The sequence below is a fragment of the Pseudonaja textilis genome, chromosome 11 (assembly GCF_049901715.1).
Source record: "Pseudonaja textilis isolate UNSWEBS1 chromosome 11, rPseTex1.2, whole genome shotgun sequence".
NCBI lineage: Eukaryota > Metazoa > Chordata > Lepidosauria > Squamata > Elapidae > Pseudonaja > Pseudonaja textilis.
The window spans coordinates 7,236,159-7,256,665 of record NC_142000.1 but is presented as its reverse complement, the minus strand read 5'-3'; the positions used below and the strand labels follow the sequence as shown (position 1 = coordinate 7,256,665).

Below are 20,507 nucleotides of genomic sequence, written 5' to 3'. Positions count from 1 at the left end.
AAAATGACCCTCTATATCTATCAGTAGTCAGATCAGTACATTGTTCTACGGCAAGCTAATCAAAGTCTTCCATCCATAGTTTGCTGAACAAATTATAAATAACTCTTAGTTTCTATCAACAGTAAAAAATTTAAAAAGTATTATTTTTACTAAACCATAGTTTGTAACCAGAACATCTGCTTTTATAGCATGCTAACTCTTGGTTAACTCCTTTTTACTGAACTAACCCAATTAGATTTATACAACGTACTGACAACGTTCATATAATGGACTGAGCTATAGTTAACTGAACCGTGCCTCAAAGGTGCTTTTTCAAAAAGCAACTGGACTTTCTTTGTTTTTCCATGAAGGACTTTTTGCTTCTCATCCAAGAAGCTTCTTCAGAACTGATTTACAGGATTCCCTGGGCATTCTTTAGTTGATGTCAAATAACTGAAAAGCATCCAGGTTTACCGGTTGCAAGGCATTTTTATTACTGCAGGTTAAATACTTTTTCAGTGTGCTGTAGACAGTAGAAAAGGTACTTTTTCCATTGACCTCATTGTGTCTGAATAGCCACTTCTAGTTCTAACCCTCGTCTCAAGCCTCCCTCAACCTCCGGTGCATCTCCTTTGCATGTTGGTGGCTCTTGGCTCGGTTGGCTTCGTACTGGAAGGAAAGGAAGGCAGGAAGTGAATCACAAATAAGCCATGGCACCAACATTTAAGCTTTCAGCAAGCTTTCCTCATCATGCAGGAAAGGAATATACATGACGTGAAAGAAAACTTATACCCAAAACTGGCAAAACATAAGCAAGCAAAGAAAGATCAAACATTCTCTTTGGTTATGATTTGATTTCCGTGTTTCCTTGTTTCACTCAGTTGAGGTCGCTCTGAGCATTGAGAAAACAGGCAACAAATTTGCTCCTTTCCAAAGCCTCATTTGCTTCCCTAAGACTTCCTGTATAGTGACTTCATATGTTTCTAAACCAGAAGAACTAGGACCCTTCACTGCAAATTGAAGTATCACGGATAACAGATAACCAGAGTTTGAAAGGACCTTATAGGTCATCTAGTCCAACTCCCCACCCAAGCGGGAGACCCTACACCATTTCTGACAAATGGCAGTCCAGTCTCTTCTTGAAGGTCTCAAGTGACGGCGCTCCCACAACTTCCAAAGGCAACTTCTGTTCCACTGGTTGATTGTTCTCACCGTCAGAAAGTTTCTCCTTATTTCCAGGTTAAATCTCTCCTTGTTCAGTTTCCATCCATTATTCCTTGTCTGGCCTACAGGCACTTTAGAAAATAGCTTGACCCCTTCCTCTCTGTAGCAGCCCCTCAAATATTGGAAGATTGCTCTCCTGTCTTCCCTGGCCCTTCACTTTACTAGACTAGCCAAGCCCAGTTTCTGCAACCATTCATTGTATGTTTTAGTCTCCAGTCCTCTAATCATCCTGGTTGCTCTTCTCTGTACTCTTTCTAGAGTTTCAACATCTGTTTTGTAATGTAGTGAACAGAACCGGGTGCAGTACTCTAGGTGTGGTCTTACTAAAGCTTTATAGAGTGTTATTAGTAGTTCCCTTGATCTTGATTGTATCCCTCTGCTAATGCAACTTAGGATTGCATTAGCTTTTTTGGCTGCTGCTGCACACGGCTGGCTCATATTTAGCTAGTTGTCCACTAAGACTCCAAAATCTCTCTCCCAGTTACTGCTATTGAGCTTGGTTTCACCCAGTCTATATGTGTACTTTTGGTTTTTCTTGCCTGAGTGCAAGACTTTACTTTCCTCTACACTGAATTTCATTTTGTTAGATACAACCCAGTGTTCTAGTCTGTCAAGATCCATCTGGATCTTGAGCCTATTTTCTTGGGTGTTAGCTATTCCTGCCAGCTTAGTATCATCTGCAAATTTGCAAGATATGCAAAAAAGTATGCCAGATAGAATGCCAGAGGCAAAAAACAGGAAACATGTAAAGCTACCAAATTACTAAAAATCATAGCCGTATAATGTTTGGAGAACCAAAATGTAACAGCAGGGTAAGAGGTTATATCATTGTAGCCTTAGGTACAGGTGGCCCACAAATCCTCTCCCCAACTGATCCAAATTTTGGAAAGAGGGAGAAATGATTAGAGGTAGTCCTTGATGTATGACAGTAATGCAACCTGCCCATCGTGGTCATAAATCCTGATGGTCATAAATCCTGATGGTCATAACTCCTGATGGTCATAAATCAGGCCACCCACCTGAGCCAACCTGATTTTAACAATCTGTTTTTTGCAGTGTTTGTTAAGCAAATGCTGAAATTTGTAAGTCACCCCCAAGAAGTCTCTTAAACGGTTGCTAAGTGGCCGGTCATAATCAAGGACTACCTCTAAACATATGGGACAGAGTTCTAGTGCCCAATAATGAACACATTAATTACACTGATATGGCATTTAGTGAAAAGGGAAGAAATTGGAAAGGAAAGGAAACCTCTTAAACATGAGCCAGCCATATGCTGCAGCTGCCAAAAAAGCCACTGCAGTCCTGGGTTGCATCAAGATCACGAAATGTGATAACACCACTTTGTAATGCCGCTCATGGAATAGTGTGTGTAATGTGCAGAGAAGAGCAACAAAGATGATAAAGGGCCTAAATGGAAGCTAAATCGTATGCTGAATGAATGAGAGCATACGCACCAAGATAAATTCCTTGTGTGTCTAATCACATTTGGCCAATAAAGAATTCATTCATTCATTCATTCATTCATTCATTGAGGGAGCTAAGTATGTCTAGACCAGGGGTGTCAAACGTGCGTCATCACGGCAGCACGTGACAAATCAGGACTTTTTTTTCCCTTCGCTAAACTGGGCGCTGCCAGTGCGTAATGCATCCAGCCCACGGGCCGGGAGTTTGACAGCTCTGATCTAGACTATTGAAGAGGGGAGAAAGAGATAAAAGCTTGGTCTTAATTCGATTTGCTGTTTAATTATTTATTCTATCCATTTTTTTTTGTCCTTATCCAATATATTCTTGCTACAGGGCATGTCCACCATGCATGGTAATGTATTCATTGCTTTGGTTTGCATTTCCAACATTTGGATGGTCTGTTTGGGAACATTTTTGCTCATCTAGCAGGTGAGTAAGTGCCACCTGTAGAACATTTTGTACAAATTTTCTCTATATGATGCCGACATTGTCAATTTATAATTCTTTTCCCACATTTTTTCCCACTTCTCTAATTCTATGGTGTAGCCAACAAATTTTCCCCAATCATCGTTTCTTTAACCCTCTCCTCTTCCATCTTACAATCCAACAAATAATTATATGTTGTGATTGGAAGGTCCAATCCTGTTAGGAACTTTGAATCTGATGACTGTTAGATCGTGGATTGACGTCAGAACCAGGAAACGTTACTCCCTTTGGTTTGATTGTGAAATGACTGTTTGAATTTCAAAAGGGAGTCCTAATAGTTTTGAATGAAAGCTCCAGCGAGGAGGACTTGTATGAATCAGCAAGTATTAGTGATTTCAATGAAGAGGAGGAGATGAATGTTAGGACCGGCCTGAACCTTCAACCTCCTCGGCTTCTCAATCAGGTTATCAGCCGGGAACGGCTGATAATGAGGAACTTATGGAGTCTTCAGGTGAAAGTAATAATTTAGTTTGATTGCTGGGTGGATGTCAGAAGCAGGCGTCTCCTTACGAGAAGAAACCAACCAGAGCACAGGAGGAGGGCAGATCAGTAATTAGTCTAATTAGCTGCTGCTCTATAAAGGGAGAGGGATGACTCTGCAATCTGTCGGAAACAAACTGTTTGCAAGGAGAACCGAAGATTTTGGCTTGGAGGATTTAAACCTGAAATATCTTGTTGGGACTTGGATTTATTTCATTGGAACTATTAACTTGGACTATTTTGTGGAGGCTAACTACAGCTGTTATCAGTGAAGATTCCTGGTTGCTGCCTTTATTTGCGAGGACTGCTGCTTTCAGCCTTATCTGTTTATTTTGGAAGGTGGGACATAACAATTATATATATTTTTTAATCAATTTCTCCTCTGGACTTTGTAGGTAAAAGTTTATCAGTCATGTTCAACTCTAGGGCACAGTGCTCTTTCCCATTTCTTGGCCAAGGGAGCCAGCGTTGTCCAAAGACAAATATCACTGCTCTTTGCCAAAGGTTGCCCAGAATGCTCTTACCTTCCAGTCAAAGTGGTACCTATTTATCTGCTTGCACTTGCACGCTTTCAAAGTGCTAGGTAGACGGGAGCTGAGGCAAGGAATAGGAGCTCACCCCATTGCACCAAGCTAGGGTCTCAAACCCAGGCTGTCTGCTGTGCCAAATAATTACACAATTAGCATCATTTGGGTGACAACATATGATAACACCTGGCCCCAATAGATACACTTGGATGCCGGGTTTAGTAAACTGACAAGCTGACAAGATTATCAATATCCCTGTTACCAAATTTTTAAGTTACCTTACCTCTTTCCTTAGGCATTTCCTCATTTCTCTGTCAAAATCATTGCAATGGCCAAAAAATTTCAAGAAGGAATGCTGGAAGGGAAAAAGAACAAGAAAAACAATCACTTTGATGTTGTTAAAAACGGGGGGGAAATCCAAAATAATATTCTAGAATTTCCAGTATTACTTCCCCCATGCCAACAGTGAATTTTTTAAATTAAAGTATTCCATTATCAATCAACAAGAGAAGCAAAAATCGACATGCAACATTATTTACAAAATATGTATTTTTGGATTTTTTTAAAAAATTATTCCAAGAAAATAATAGTTGCTAAATTAAAAGGTCACTTGTTTCAACCAATTCTCTACAATGGTGGCAATTCAGAGGTGGTCTTCAGCCGGTTCTGACCAGTTCTGGAGAACCAGTAGCAGAAATTTTGAGTTGTTTGGAGAACCATCAAATACCACCTCTGACTGGCCCCGTCCCCATCTATTCTTTGCCTCCCACTGAGTCCCAGCCGATCGTCTGGGTCTTCTTTGGTTGCCCTGCACAGGAGAACAGAGCTGGAAAGCAGGTTAGTGGGGTGGGAAGAGAATGAAAATTTTGCAGTATCCTTCCCATGCCACACCCACCAAGCCATGCCCACAGAACCAGTAATAATTTTTTTTGAATCCATTGTTGTTTGTTATATGTTGAATTTTCGCTTTGGTGACATTAGCTAGCAAAGCTTGTTCTTGAGCTACTAAAGCCTTCAATTTCTTTCTTTAATATGTCAGACCTTAACCAGCTTCGTATGGGGTTTTTACTGGCTTTTCCTTCCATATCCTTTACATATTTTATTAAGGTATTGTTATTATTACACCATATAATATTTTATTATAGTATTATTACTATATTATATTATAATACTGCTATAATGTAGTATTATTACTATATTACATTTTATTATTGTATGTAGAGGACAGGGGGGTCTGGTGTACTGTGGCATTGCAAAGACTTGGACATCACTTAGCAACTGAACAAAATTATAGCATAGTATTATAGCCAATTATAGTATATTACTACTACTATCACCACTATTAATTTTATTATAGTATTTACTACTACTAAAATTATTATCCACCTATTGTTCTGGGCAACTTACAAATTCCAATACACCATTAAAAACATCAAAGTGAAGAACAGCCTGGGCGAAATCAGTCAAAACAAAAATTACATTCCCCTTTAATATTGCCCTTCAAATCCGAATCTTGGCATGGATCTAATAATTAGCTGTACAATTTCCTTTCAGTACGCCTGTAACTAACTGGAAGGGGCACGTGAAATTTGCAAATTTGCTGTTTTTAGACTGAGGTGAATTCCTGCTGGAGCTCAAAATATTTCGTCAGGTGATAGTTTCTCACATTATACTGTGAAATGGATCTACTCCAGGTAAGCTGGAGAAAATATCCAACCCAAGACAAATAAATAATAGGCATTATTGGGTCATTTTTAAGTCAAACAAAATGTCGAAATGGTTTTGTCAGATTTGGGGAGAATAAAAAACTGTAATGTACCTGCAAGAGGTAAATCTTGCAAAATTCGGGAGAAATGCAACTCCAGTTCTACAGCATAAAGACTTTTTTCTTTTTCGCATTAATTTGAAATATAGCTGATAAAGATGTTTAATCCAGGATCGACAACTGAATAAATAATTCCAGAGGCTCAGGAAGGATTTTGCTTTTTTAAAAATATTGCCTATCCACCCTCCAGTCAAAGAACATTTGACTAAATAGCCATTTTTAGCCACGCAATACAAGAATTTGCTTTTTTAAAAATATCAGTGAGAATTTGGGAGTTTCTGAAGTTATGTTTGAATTCTTTGTTTGGTACAAAAGACAGAAGTTATTGAAAAGACAGGAAGCAGTTGGCAATTCTATTGCCTTCAGTCTGGATAGGCTAACATTTATGCATGCATTATCACAATGGAAAACACAATTCATGGAAACAGAAGTTTTCGTTGGTTTCAACCAGTCCTAAGCACCACTGGTACCAAGAACACAAAAGCCCAAAACAAAGCATTCTTGTTGAGAATGGGAAGTATACAGAGGATAAAAACTTTTATTTACAAAAGGAAGGACGAAGGAAGAATATTTTCCTCCTCTCTTCTCCCTGGACCCTTCAAAAAATATTTTCACAAGTGCCGAGGAAGGTAAATTGCATATAATATTTCAAGCATACTATCCTTTTTAATTCCTCTCAATTCCTGGCAAATAGATAGGAGAGAGATTGAGGTAGTGACAGATTTTATTTTCCTGGGCTCCAAGGTCACCGCAGATGGGAACTGCAGCCAAGAAATTAAAAGACGCTTGTTCCTGGGGAGGAAAGCTATGGCAAATCTAGACAGCACACTAAAAAGCAGAGACATCACCCTGCCATCAAAAGTGTGTAGAGTCAAGGCTATGGTTTTCTCAGTTGCAATGTATGGTTGTGAAAGTTGGACCGTAAAGAAGGCTGAGCACCAAAGAATGGAGGCCTTTGAACTCTGGTGCTGGAGAAGAAGATTCCTGTGAGTCCCTTGGACTGCAAGGCGATCCAACCGGTCAGTCCTAGAGGAGATCAACCTTGACTGCTCTTCAGAAAGCCAGATCCTGAAGATGAAACTCAAATACGTTGGTCACCTCATGAGAAGGAAGGACTCACTGGAGAAGAGCCTAATGCTGGGAATGATAGAGGGAAAAAGAAGAAGGGGACAGCAGAGAATGAGGTGGCTGGATGGAGTCACTGAAGCAGTCAGCCTGAGCTTAAATGGACTCCAGAAGATGGCAGAGGACAGGAAGGCCTGGAGGAACATTGTCCATGGGGTTGTGATGGGTTGGACACGACTTTGCAACTAACAACAACATCCTTTTTCAAAACCCCAGTTCTGGGCATACAGTATATTAAGATAATGAGATGCTATGGGTCTTGCTGGACCAGCCATTCCTAAAACTGGTCCCAAAGACGGTTAGAAAGAAAATTGCCCTTGGTTCTTCTAACATTGGTTATAACTGTCAGTGGGGAGGAAAGGTATTGGAAGAATTTATACAGCAACCAAAAGGAATTTTTTGGAGACTGCATTTGTCTTTCCACCCCGTGGAAACAAAGGGCTCTTAAGACTCTAAGCTTAGTTCCGTTGAGAACGAAATCAAAGCTTCAAGGACTTCACAAGGGTACCTCACCCTCATGTGACTTCCTGCTAAAGGTCTGGGACAAATCTTTGTTTACAACCACAATAAAAAGCCACACTGTTCAAGCAATAAAGAAGTTGTAAGAGGGGGAATTTACATACAAAGGAGTACAAATTTACAAAGGAAGCAATTTCTTTTTAATCACAAATATTCATTTTTTTCAGAAAACCCTAAATAATTAAAACACTACCTTCATGGGTGTCTGTTGGTCCCTTGTCTGTCTGTCTATTTATCTATACCTGTCTATCTCTGTCTATTTATCTGTATTTATATACGTCTATCTCTATGTATCTATATCTGTTTATTTGCCTATTTATCTATATCTATTTATCTACCTATCTCTCTGTCTGTCTATCTATCTATCTATCTATCTATCTATCTATCTATCTATCTATCTATCTCTATATATCTATATCTAATCTATATCTATATCTATATTTATAACTATAACTATATCTAGAATAGAATAGAATAGAATTCTTCATTGGCCAAGTGTGGTTGGACACACAAGGAATTTGTCTTGGTGCAAATACTCTCAGTATACATAAAAGAAAAGATACATTCATCAAGAATCATAAGGTTATCTATCTATCTATCTATCTATCTATCTATCTATCTATCTATCTATCTATCTATCTATCTATCTACCTACCTACCTACCTATCTATCTACACACCAACACCCACAGCATATGACTTGGCATGTATAATGTTAATATATTGTTGTCAATGTGATATCACAGGTAGTCTTTCTCTCTTTAACCAAAGCTGTTTTGTGTCAAAATACTATGAAACAAGGAGCAACATAAACCACTATCCTGGTCAGGTATAAGTATGGCTAATTTTGTACCTAAAAGGTACCTAGCCTCCAATGCACAAAATGATGTGATTCTACATGAATATTAATACAGAGAAGGGTTCTCTTGCAATCAGGGACAGGCAAGGATGTTCCCACAGATGAAATCATCCCAAGCTTGGGGGAGGAGTGGAAAAGCTCTTAGTTATTGAGTAAGGCATAATTAGGAAGAGGAAGAAGCATCTCATTGCTGAAAGAGAAAAGCTGCAATCACTGAGACATGCAAGTGAGACAATGGCCATTGCTACAACAGGCACGTGAAAACAGATCTCTTTAGTGACAGCTTTACCATATTTGAAAATTTGGAGCTTATTAACAGGCAGAAAGGAAAAAGAAGACATTACTCTCATCATTTGGAAATCTCTAAGGAGCTACAAGAGAGTAAGAGTCATACTACTAGGACTCAAAGACTGAAAAAAATGCTATCTCCCAATTCTCTATATCTCAACTCTCTTAACTAAGATTGAAGCAAAGTTCAACTATAAACCATGATTGTGGAACCTTTTGGCTTGGCTGGGCTTCATTGAGTGAAGACGAATTGCCTTCGGCCACATATAAAATACATAGTTAATATACATAAACTATAAACTTCCTTTATTCTTCAAATATTTTTATTTGTATACAGTATAAAAGTAATAAAAATATTAAATATTTAGTAACTTTATACTATGGGGCCGCAGTAGTAACTATCCAGAGTCACATACAGCCTTTGGGCTATGGGTTGGACACATCTAATTTAAACTCTGTATTGGCTAGGGATACAAAGAAAGGGAGACTGTAACATTAAAAAGTATTTTACCTTTTTTTTTTTTTTGCTGTTTTCAAACTTTAGTTATTTTGTTCTTTTTTCTACTTTCTTTATATTTCAGTATTTTAATATATGGGGAAGGAAGGAGGGAAGAAAGAAAAGAAAAAGGAAGGAAGGATACAGGGGAGAAGAGAAAGAGAAAAGAAAGAAGTGAATGAGAGGGACAGGGAAGGAAGGAAGGAAGGAGGGAGGGAGGGAGGGAAGGAAGGAAGGAAGGAAGGAAGGAAGGAAGGAAGGAAGGAAGGAAGGAAGGAATTAGCTGTATTTAAATCTGAGAAGAAAAACTAAAAGCAGATATAACTGTCTCCACAAACACACTTACACACGTATACACAGAAAGGTTATAATCCTCTATTGCCACACAAGACAGTATTGAGAATAACAGTTTTGAATTACCAAAAGGCATTTCCCCACTCCCTTTCAGAAGAAAGATTTCTCAATGTTCCAGTCCAAGAACAATTTTGGCCACGCCCCTTAAGAGAAATAGAAGCAGTTTTGTGTCTTCTCCTGCAATGCCCTTTTTATATGACATTGAATTAATAACTTCTGACTCATAACCAGCCAAGACTGGACAAGGGGCTCACTTGTTCCCTCTCAGCTGGCAGCTCAGTAAAGATTTCTTGAGGAGTTGTCAAATTTCTTGTGATTATTATGGCAGAAAGACAATTAATTGTTTAGCAAGCTTGGTCATTTTTCCCCCCTCAAAACATTTATAATAAGAATCTGACCATCTATCTGTCTCCCAGCACTTTTCCTGGTTTAATCTTTTTTACAGCTTCAGAATCTTCCTCTATTGCTACAGGTCTATTCATAATCTCTCTCTGCTCCTTGGTAATCCTCGATAACTTTTGTTTCTTTAGAGGTTCATCTATTTTCTCCACAGAGACATCACTTGCTTTATACAAGTTAGGATAACATGATGAAATGGTTTTTCATGGCCACACTATCCATTAATATGGTGTCTCATAGTTCGGCGGGGAAATCTTTTTTTTTTCCTTTCGTAATTTATATGCCAAGCTTCCCTTTTTATTTACTTTATTTGCATCCGCCTTTATTATTTTTAGAAATAAGGTGGGGAACATATCCAACATATCTTCTTCTTCCAATTTTTCCCACAACTGAGGTGAGTTCGGCTGAGACAGAATCAATCACCTGGCTTTCATGGTTGAGGTGGAACTAGAACTCGCTGCCTCTTAGGATTGGCTGAAAATGACCCAGCAAGCTTTCATGACTAAGGCAGGACTAGAACTCACCGTCTCCTGCTTTCTAGCCTGGTGCCTTAACCGCTTGACCAGGTCTGATTTTATAGACCTACTTAATATCCTCCACCCCACGTTCATTTTCCTTGCACAAGGGAACCAGCTTAGCATCTAGGCATGTGGAGGCAATGTGTAAACAACAAACCCTGTTGTAAAGATATTCCTAGCAACATTGTGTGTGCTCTTGAGGGAGCAAGATGCAGGCAGAACTCTCTAGGAAAAATTATCTGTAGCACGGTGTTACCAACAAAAGTCAATCTTGTCTAAGAACAGGATCACAAGGTAAGGCTCTTATCAGTAGAGATAGTGTAGCATCCTGGATTTCTCTCATAGTCTTACCTCCTTGTGGCACTTTTGAAGTTGACGGATGAGAATATTACACTCTTCAGTATGTAGGTGAGGTGACAAGTTCGGATGCATCACAAGTTAGGAACCGCTCATCCAAAAGAAAAGAAAAAAACCTTAGGCTTTTCCTCCTGTCAATATTATGATATAAATTGTGCTTAATGTCATGCCATCTTATTCTGAACACATTTGTTGAGGAAGAGCAATATTATTGGAACAAAGACACGGCTGCAAAGCATTTGTGCATGAAGTTGACCTTGACCCGACAACACATTCTACCAGCTTCCTGGGGTATGAAAGGTACTCCTCAGTCGACTCCAAAGCAATGGAAGAACCGGCTTATAGTCATTCAGGAAATACAGACAAGCTTTTCAAATGGGATTGATTTAAAGGGTGACCTAATCCAGCCAACTTTCTGGAAAGTCTCAAAAATTTGCTGAAACAACAGTTCTTTCTGGATAAGTTCCAGCCTGCATTAACCACTTCAGTATATAGTATGGCATGACCTGTCCAAGGTCCTGATATTCTTCTTTTAAAGACCACATAAAACAAAGCCCATGCCTTCCAGTAAGTTTCTCTATTGTAGACTGGGTCCCTTGAGATATTTGAACTACCTAGAACAGAATACAGCTAGAAAAAAAAAAAAACAGAATAAGATTGGGGAACCTGTGTCCTTAGGGCCAGATTTACTTGTAATCTTACAAACTTGGAGGGATCCATAAAGATTCCAAGTCTAGCTTGATAAACTTGATAAACAGTCTTCCAATATTTAAGGTAAACAGTCTTCCAATATTTAAGGATCTACCACAAAGAAGAGGGAGTCAACATATTCTCCAAAGCACCTGAAGGCAGGACAAGTAGCAATGGATGGAAACTAATCAAGGAGAGATCCAACCTAGAATTAAGGAGAAATTCCCTGACAGTGAGAATAATTAACCCCGCCCCACCCAACTTGGCAGAAATATATGAATTTTTGAGGGAGGGGAAATAGCTTATTTTGACTGAGTGGGCTCTGTGACTAATGAAATGCAGATAAAACAAATCAACTGAACCCATTATAGCTAAAAGTATGTTTTCTAATGCTCTTTGAGAAGCTGGTTTAAGTATTAGTTCTTTATGCAGGGATGTAGAGTTACTTACAGATTCCAATGATTGTTTTAAATGACATAGGTCATTCAGATGGCTGAAGTTCTATACGTGATCTTAAACTAGGTTGTGGTGTGCATTGTATTAATGTCTTCCTGTGCTATTTTACTATTTTGTACTATAGCTAGTTACAAGCTCATAAAAAGTAAAAACTGATAAATTGTTATTCCACACTGCAAGCTTTGTTCTCCCTCATTATAATTTTATTGTTGGCTAACCTTCCCTGCTATTCCCATTATTAGTTACTAAAAAATCCTGAAAACAGGCAGATCTAAATTTGTTCTCAGGGATAAATAACAGTCACAGGACCTAAAGATCAACTCGGCTCATGCCACCAGATAAATAACTAACTTTACAGCCAACCGTTTTACAGGAAATACTCACTTTTCAGGGACTTCAGGTAAGAACAAATCAAACAAGCGACCGATGGGCCTTTATGCCTGAAAAATGTCAACATTAACATTTACCTGTGAGATCTGCAGCACCCATGATACAGTTCTCCTGTTTGGAAATGTCACAAAGCCAATAGGCAATATTTATGGTCCCAGGATTAAATCACATTAGATTAATAACTGAGGCTTGAGAAAAGAGGAGGGAGGAGGAAGGAGGGAAAGATATACACGTTTCAACTCCCATCAGCCTCGGCTAGGATGGAAAATGGCAAGGAATATCTGGAAGGTTGTTTGTTTGTTTGTTTGTTTGTTTGTTTGTGTAATTTTTATCTCACCTTTAGCCAGAGTTATCCAGCTGATTTTTTTTTCTTGCCTAAGGTGGAACTAGAACTTACCAGCTCCTGGTGATTGGCTCAAAATCATCCAGTTGACTTTCATGCCTAAGGTGGGACTAGATCTCACAGCCCACTGGTGACTAAACCAAGGTCACCTAGCCAGCTTTTGTGCCTAAGGTGGGAGTGAAACTCGCAGTCGCCTGTTTTCTAGCCTGATGCCTTAAGCATCTATACTATACCATAACTGGCTCTTTATTCCTTTTTATATCCTCTAATCCAGTCTTGGCAAGAAAATGAAAGAGGGAAAAAAAGGTTGGGACCAAGTGACGGGACTACAAGGTCTGCAGTTTTGTATTAAAGAGAACTCGTTCTGCACATTTCCAAAATTATTCTGAAATGCTTTGGCCTTGGGCAAGCAGAACCCCACTCTGTTATTTATTCTAGGAGCCCAACCTCACCCAGGCTACCCATGAAGCTGAAAAAATGGTACTACTTTTAAAGTTCTCTAATGCTAAGGAATGGGTTTATTTAAAGCAGCGGCATTTTCTTCACGCACAAAATGGGCTCCTTTAAAATGAAGAGTAAAAAGATGCTAAGCTCGAGTAAAGTCTAAAGCACCCTTTAGAACCATGGTGGTGCGGTGGTTAAGGGGCAGTATTGCAGGCTAATTCACTGCCCACTGTCATGAGTTCGATCCTGATGGGGCTCAAGGTTGACTCCACCTTCCATCCTTCTGAGGTCGGTAAAAAGAGGACCCAGATTGTTGGGGGCAATAGGCTAACTCTGTAAACCGCTTAGAGAGGGTTGTAAAGCACTGAGAAGTGGTATATAAGTCTAAGTGCTATTGCTATTGCTATCCTTTCCTAATAATTCCTGTATGCCAACCCCTATTAGATGACTCCACAGATTGCAGTCTCCATTTGAGGTTTGTGTGTGTCCACATGTCCATGTAAAAGGCATGTAGAGAGTTGCATGCTGCTCCTGCATGTTTGGAAGCAAAATTTATGAATAAAAACTGTTCAGAAAAAATGTGATGTTGGCGGGATAGATATCAGTAACACGGAACTGTAGTTATGCAGCACCTAAACACAAAAATAGCGCAACCCCTGGATAAATAAGAGCACAAATAAGTTAGTAAGCTTACATGATGAAGTTGTAAAGCTATTACTATGGGGAAAATGATAAGGAGAAATTCCATTTCTTAAATGGCTCCTCTAGTATGTTTGCAAGTTTGGCACACTTCTGATGAGCAACTGGCCAAGATGTCAATTAAATGATTTACTGGAAAACAAACGGTTGTATGTGCTTGTTCCTTGTTGATGGATTGCAGGATTAGTAAATGAGTTAGTCAAACTCATAAATAACTCAAAGCTACTTAGAGTTTTCCTTATTATTTGATTCAAGGGTAGCTGAATCTACATGGAAACTGACTTGTTTTCCTTCACTTTCAAAAACAAAAAACCAGGAAGCAAATATAACCTAGGCTTCTTGGTTCTGCCTCTAATCTGAGAATAGAAAACCTGTTTGGTTTGGTGAACCTGTCTTGAGCTTGGAAAGCATGTCATAGATGCTCTCATAAAAGAGCTGCTATCATGGAGACAAATCAATTCACAAGCTGGCATTTTGTGTGGTATTGTTCCCTTTCATCTTTTCTAGTCTCCTCACTCAAGATGTTCTCCCAGCACAGATCTTCCTTTCCTTGTAGGCAAGTAGATCCAATTCTAAACAAAGTGTAGAAACCTTTTAACAACCCAAAATTGATCCCTGATTAGAGTCATCTGAACTAGGAAATAGTAAAGGGATCAATTATTGCCTGGGCAAAAAATGTAGGGCATAATATAAATTTAGAGGATTGGGAAAAATGTGGATTGATAACTGTAAATTGACATTGTCAACGGCATTTAAAGAAAATCAATATAAAATGTTTTGTAGGTGGCACCTAGCGCCAGCAAGATTGGCCAAAATGTATCCAAACACAAAAGCAGAATGTTGGAAGTGTAAACATAAAGAAGGAACATTCTTCCATATGTGGTGGCAATGTCCAGAGGTTAAAAAATATTGGATGAGGGTACAAAGATGGTTATTAGAAATTACAGAGCACAAATTAGAACTTGAACTGGAAATATTCTTATTAGGAATAATTAAGGAAAAATTGAGCAAGGTCATCCGATACATCATTATACATATCATAACTGCGGCGAGAATAGCCTTCGCACAGGGATGGAAGAAGGAAAAGATACCATCTGAAGATTTGACACAAAAAACAATAGATTGTGTGGAACTAGATAAATTCACAATGGAATTTAGAGGCAAAGATGATTCGGACTATTATGTGGTTTGGGATAGGTGGTACAAATGGGTGGAGGATAGAAATAAGAACTGATATTTATGTATAAAAGAAGAGGCATGTATTAATAACGACACAAACACTGTTAATGTGAATAGAGATTTGTATTTTTGTTTTTTAAAAATAAAATATTTTTTTTAAAAATAGAGTCGTCCGAACTAGTTTGTCTGATGAGCCTGAACGTTGTAAAATAACTTCCTACAGTCCATATAGGATTGAAGCTTCTAGCATGGACAACTGCATCCTTCCCTTGCTTATAGAGACATCATAACAGAATAGAATAGCAGAGTTGGAAGGGACCTTGGAGGTCTTCTAGTCCAACCCCCTGCTCAAGCAGGAGACCCTATAGCATTCCAGACAAGTGGTTGTCCAGTCTCTTCTTAAAAATCTCCAGTGATGGAGCATCCACAACTTCTGAAGGCAAGTTTTTTCACTGATTAATTGGTCAGGAAATTCCTCTTTATGTCTACGTTGATTCTATCCTTTATTATTTTCCATCCTTTGTTTCCTTTCCTGACCTTCTGATGCTTTGGAAAATAAGTTGAGCCCCTCTTCATTGTGGCACCCCCTCAAATATTGGAACACTGCTATCATGTCTTCCCTGGTTCTTCTTTTCTCTAGATTAGTCATACCCAATTCCTGAAACTATTCTTTGCATGTTTTAGCCTCCTGCCCCCTAGTCATCTTTACTGCTCTTCTCTGCACTCTTTCTAGAGTCTCAACATGTTTTCTGTATCGTAGTAACCACAGCTAGATGCAGTATTCCAAGTGTGGTCTTATCAAGGGATTATAATGAGTTAAATAAGGAAATGATGCCTTGATTTACGCTCAACTATCGAGCTGCTCTATTTCCCAATGCCAAGTTCCACTGTCGTCCTGGCTCGAAAGAACAAAAAGGTAGACTTGGAAAACTTAAAACGGATGGTAGCCAACAGTGGAGGGTTTCAAGATACTTCGTTTCTTCCCATACTCTGATGTTGAACCAACCTAACGCAGGATTACCTTGATAAACAATCATATCATTGTAGGGTTGAGCCATGCTTTGGTTTCAATTCCAAGCTGATGCTTTGCAGCCTGCAAGGATGTGTGTTTTGTGTGTGTGTGTGTGTGTGTAACCCCTGTCTGCAATGTTCTTGAAAGCGGTCCCACTGGCATATTTTTTTAAAAAAAATGGCAGCTGGATGCAGCCCAGAGCTTTCATTTAAAAATGGGCCCCCTGCCTGAAATAGAAAGCAAATCTTAGCTAGGATAATACAATCCTTGATTGGGAGGGGTGGGAGCAGAGCACAGAGCTTAATTCCTAGTGATGACATAAATTTATCCGTTCGATTTTCTTGCCAACAGTACAGAAGAGGATTGCAATTGTATTCTTCTGATTTTTTTTTTTATTTTTCATTTACTTCCAGTCTAGTCTGTAACCTTGAAATTTTCTGATAATTTCCTGTCCAGCTATGAACTATGCTCAGTTCTGTTTAGCTTTGAAGCCGAAAGGTCCTGCTGTCCATTAAGAGCAGCTTTGGGGAAATAGGAAGAGCATTTCCCAACATGTCTCCTACATCTATGGATTATGGCTGTTAAAATTACAGCACCTGCAGTAGATCACGTTGGGAGCATTCGAGCTGCTTTTGAGCCAACTGGCAAGAGTCTTCCTTCTGCTTTTAGGGCTGAGGAAATCATTTACCCAGTAAAAGAAGTTCCTGTGAGCAGGAAACAAGTTATAGCCATTCTCTGGGAAGAAAATTATTTCTGTGCTTATTCATTTTTTTCTTATTGTCATCACACCTGGACTGGAAGGTTTTTTTTTTTTTAACGTGACTGAATTCTTTTCCTTTTACGCCACTAACAAATTAATATACAAATAGCCACAAGGTGGCGAAGCAGCAAGCAAAACAGACTATCCATTGCCCTTTTCTTGTAAGTATTAATATATAAACGGTGTAAAAATAATAATTCTACTTGAATAAGAAGCTTAAAATGCCAGTTGTCCTGTTTTATGCATATACACATTTTTTGTCAAGATTATTTGATCCCTTACAAAGTGGTACCATATCAAAAACTTTATGTTCAGCTATAACGTAAGACTATTTATGGCCTAAATTCTGTGACAAAAATGACACCTTCACAGATGCTTCCCTACAGCATGCTGCACAGAATAATCAGGCTTTTTTCCTGGGATATATGATTCCTTCAAGCTATATTAGTAGTAAGCATCTTAGAGAAAAAATGTCTTTCTAATTCACAACTGAGATATAACAAGACACCAATATGATTCAAATGATGCATTAAATCTATTTCTACATTTGCACAAACAAAAGAATTAAAATAGAAAAAGTACAGTAATAAAGAGTGCTTTTATTCTAATGTATTTGGTGGCAAACACTACTTTTAGGATTCAATTTTTCGGCTACAAAGTTGCATATCAATAATGAAAATGAAGAAATCTACTCAGAAATTTGAAATCTAAAGCTGCTTTTCTTTACTTGTTTATTAAGAACTGAGGAAATGGTGCTGCCTTAGGAATCTAACATACAGAGCCAAATCATCCTATTCCCAGACTTTTTAAATGGAGTAATAGTGGCTCTTCACAATATGTTCAGGCTCTTTCTAAAATCTACCTAAGGACTGCAGGACCAAGTTCAGGATTAGCTATAAGCAAAGCATGTAGGGGTCCTCACTTAATGACCAGTTACTTAGTGACCCTTCAAATTACAACAGAAACCAAAAGGTATCACCTCAATGGCCATATGTGCTTGGCAACTGGCTCTCCTGTACAACCGGTTACAGCATTCCATTGTTACGTGATGCAATTCACAACATTCCAGCAAAAACACCATTGAAATGTATTGACTCACGTAACAACCATGGCATTCTGCCACAAAAAAAGATTGTAAAATTGGATCAGTCACTTGGGTGTCTTGACTTATAATCATCATGTCTTATGATGGAAACTCTGGCCTTCATTGCCATCACTAGTCAAGGACCAACTGTATATATTATGAAAAATAATTTTCCCTTCTAAGTAAATATGAATAGGATTGCATTGCAAATCCATCTGTGTTGGTAAAGTAAATTTAAAGTTCCTTCAACCCAACTTTATTCTCAATTATGTTAATCTTCTGCCTGAAAGATACATCAGTCTTAATATTACTAAAACAGATGAATATAATGCCCATGTGCTTTGTTCTTCAATTTTATATACAGTATCTTCAGTTGATTGATTTATATTCCCACCTTTCATTTCAAGGATGCCTTCCACAGTATAATGACAATACATTCCCCAAACAAATATTTAAAACTCAAAACAATTGTTCTACTAGTTCAGCTTTCAAAATGGGTCACAATCTCAGAGAACAGAAGACTGCTTTTAAACTTATTTCGCTGCTGGAAGAATAGATTATTGAAATTTTAGAGCAAGAGTCTTCAAACTTGGTAAGTTTAAGACTTGTGGACTTCAACTCCCAGAATTCCTGAGTTAACATGACTGGAGGAGGAATTCTGGGAGTTGAAGTCCACAAGTCTTAAAGCTGTCAAGTTTGAAGACCCGTTTTAGAGTCTAGCTCTCAAAATCTGCCTAAGCGTCTGACATCTAGATATGATTGTCTGAAAATATAGCAAAGTGATCACCCAAGACAGAGGAAGGGAGAATAATATCTTACGCATAAAGGCTACACTTATTTAAAAATTTACTCCCTAGTATTATTTAATACTGATGGCTGATGGGCATGCAATGGGGTCCACAAAGGTTCAATGACAAATATGTCCAATTACCTAATTTGATTCATTTTTTAAATAGATAAATCACTAAACACAAGAAAATCAGCAGTATCTAAATCCAGTTAGCACTTAGCTCCATCATTTCTTTTTTTAGGAGTGACTGTGATCATTTTAAATAGTACTAGTCATCAAAAAAGTACAACAAAGAATGTTCTTTCTGCGCCAACTCAGAAAGCTCAAACTGCCCAAGGAGCTGCTGATCCAGTTCTACAGAGGAATGATTGAGTCTGTCATCTGCACCTCTATAACTGTCTGTTTTGGTTCTGCAACCCAACAAGACAGACACAGACTTCAGAGAGTAATTAGGACTGCAGAAAAAAACAACTACCAACCTGCCTTCCATTGAGCACCTGTATACTGCACGGTCAAAAAAGAGGGCTGTGAAAATATCTACAGACCCCTCACATCCTGGACATAAACTGTTTTAACTCCTACCCTCAAAACAACGCTATAGAATACTGCACACCAGAACAACTAGAACAAGGACAGTTTTCTTCCCAAATGCCATTACTCTGCTAAACAAATAATTCCCTCAACACTGTTCAACTATTACAAAGTCCGCACTAATATTACTATTAATGTTCTCATCACTCCTTATTACCCATCCCCTCCCACTTAACTGTATGACTGTAACTTTGTTGCTTGTATCCTAACGATGTATATTGACTGTTTCCTAGTATGATTTGATTGCTTATTTGTACCCTACAACTATTATTAAGTGTTGTACCTTATGATTCTTGACGATTGTGTCTTTTCTTTTATGTACACTGAGAGTATTTACACCAAGACAAATTCCTTGTGTGTCCAACCACACTTGGCCAATAAAAAATTAAATTAAATTAAATTAAATTATAATCTAATCTAAGTACATGTATGCACCAAGACAAATTCCTTATGTATCCAATCACACTTGGCCAATAAAGAATTCTATTCTATTCTATTTTATTCTATTCTATTTGAAATCTCTTTATCTTGCTGGGAGGCCATTCGCTCTACACAAAACTTTTCTTTTTCACCTTAATCAATTAAGTTATAAAGGGATCTTCACCTTTTTTTCCCGTTAAACTCTGCATCCCCTAATATATATTTGGAGGATAAGCAACCTGGTGCTTTCCAGGAATCCTGGACTACAAATCCCCAAAACCCTAGCTTGATTATGACTGGGGATGATGGGAGTCATAATGCAAAACTCTGGAGAAACAAGGGAAATTTTTTAGAACATTTATTCAACTAGATTCGACGCCCACACATATAATTCAGTTATATAACTTGCTTTTATAGGAAGTTTTATATAGAGACATATAAATCATTACTATTATTCTTCTCCCTCATATTTACCTCCCTCAACTGAACTTGCACTCACGACTTTTTAATCTCTTTTTTAACAGCTAGTAAAAAATTACCTAACGCTGAAATAGAAAGTTAAAATAGCTTACCAGGAAGTGCGTAACCCGGAAGCGAACGCTCATCCATCCGGAAGTTATTCTTAGTTAACCTTTCGTCACATGCCGAGGTGTATTCCTTTCTCCCCCGCCCACTCCAACCGGGCGCAACGACGGAGGTGGAGCCTTCCAAAGCGTCACCCAAGCACATAATGTCGCCGGCTTGGGGAGG

General features: G+C 38.4%; 1 protein-coding gene across 6 annotated transcripts; it reads right to left on the bottom strand.

Annotated features, from left to right (window-relative positions):
• Positions 1-448: 448 nt before the first annotated feature.
• CMC2 (C-X9-C motif containing 2) lies at positions 449-20,435 on the bottom strand. 6 transcript variants are annotated; one of them, XM_087940556.1, is made up of 6 exons: positions 20,330-20,358; positions 12,430-12,485; positions 11,742-11,794; positions 10,894-11,030; positions 4,444-4,515; positions 449-648 (listed from the first exon to the last, which is right to left on the bottom strand). In XM_087940556.1, exons 4-6 carry the CDS (start codon positions 10,972-10,974, stop codon positions 580-582), a joined length of 222 nt encoding a protein of 73 aa, XP_087796682.1. In that variant the 5' UTR covers positions 10,975-11,030; positions 11,742-11,794; positions 12,430-12,485; positions 20,330-20,358; the 3' UTR covers positions 449-579. The 6 variants fall into 6 exon arrangements, with proteins under 6 accessions (XP_087796682.1, XP_087796685.1, XP_087796683.1 ...); XM_087940559.1 differs by having other exon boundaries at positions 10,894-10,990; positions 20,330-20,356; XM_087940557.1 differs by lacking the exon at positions 11,742-11,794 and having other exon boundaries at positions 10,894-10,990; positions 20,330-20,402.
• Between the last annotated feature and the right edge of the window lie 72 nt (positions 20,436-20,507).

What these genes read in the sequence shown, in the direction of transcription:
- CMC2 (XM_026714152.2), bottom strand. Translation starts at nt 10,974, where the DNA reads ATGCATCCGAACTTGTCACCTCACCTACATACTGAAGAGTGTAATATT. An exon ending in TTCAAAAGTGCCACAAGGAG is followed by an intron (nt 4,516 to 10,893) that starts GTAAGACTATGA and finishes TTTCCCTTCCAG; the next exon opens with CATTCCTTCTTGAAATTTTT. An exon ending in GGAAATGCCTAAGGAAAGAG is followed by an intron (nt 649 to 4,443) that starts GTAAGGTAACTT and finishes CTTTCCTTCCAG; the next exon opens with TACGAAGCCAACCGAGCCAA.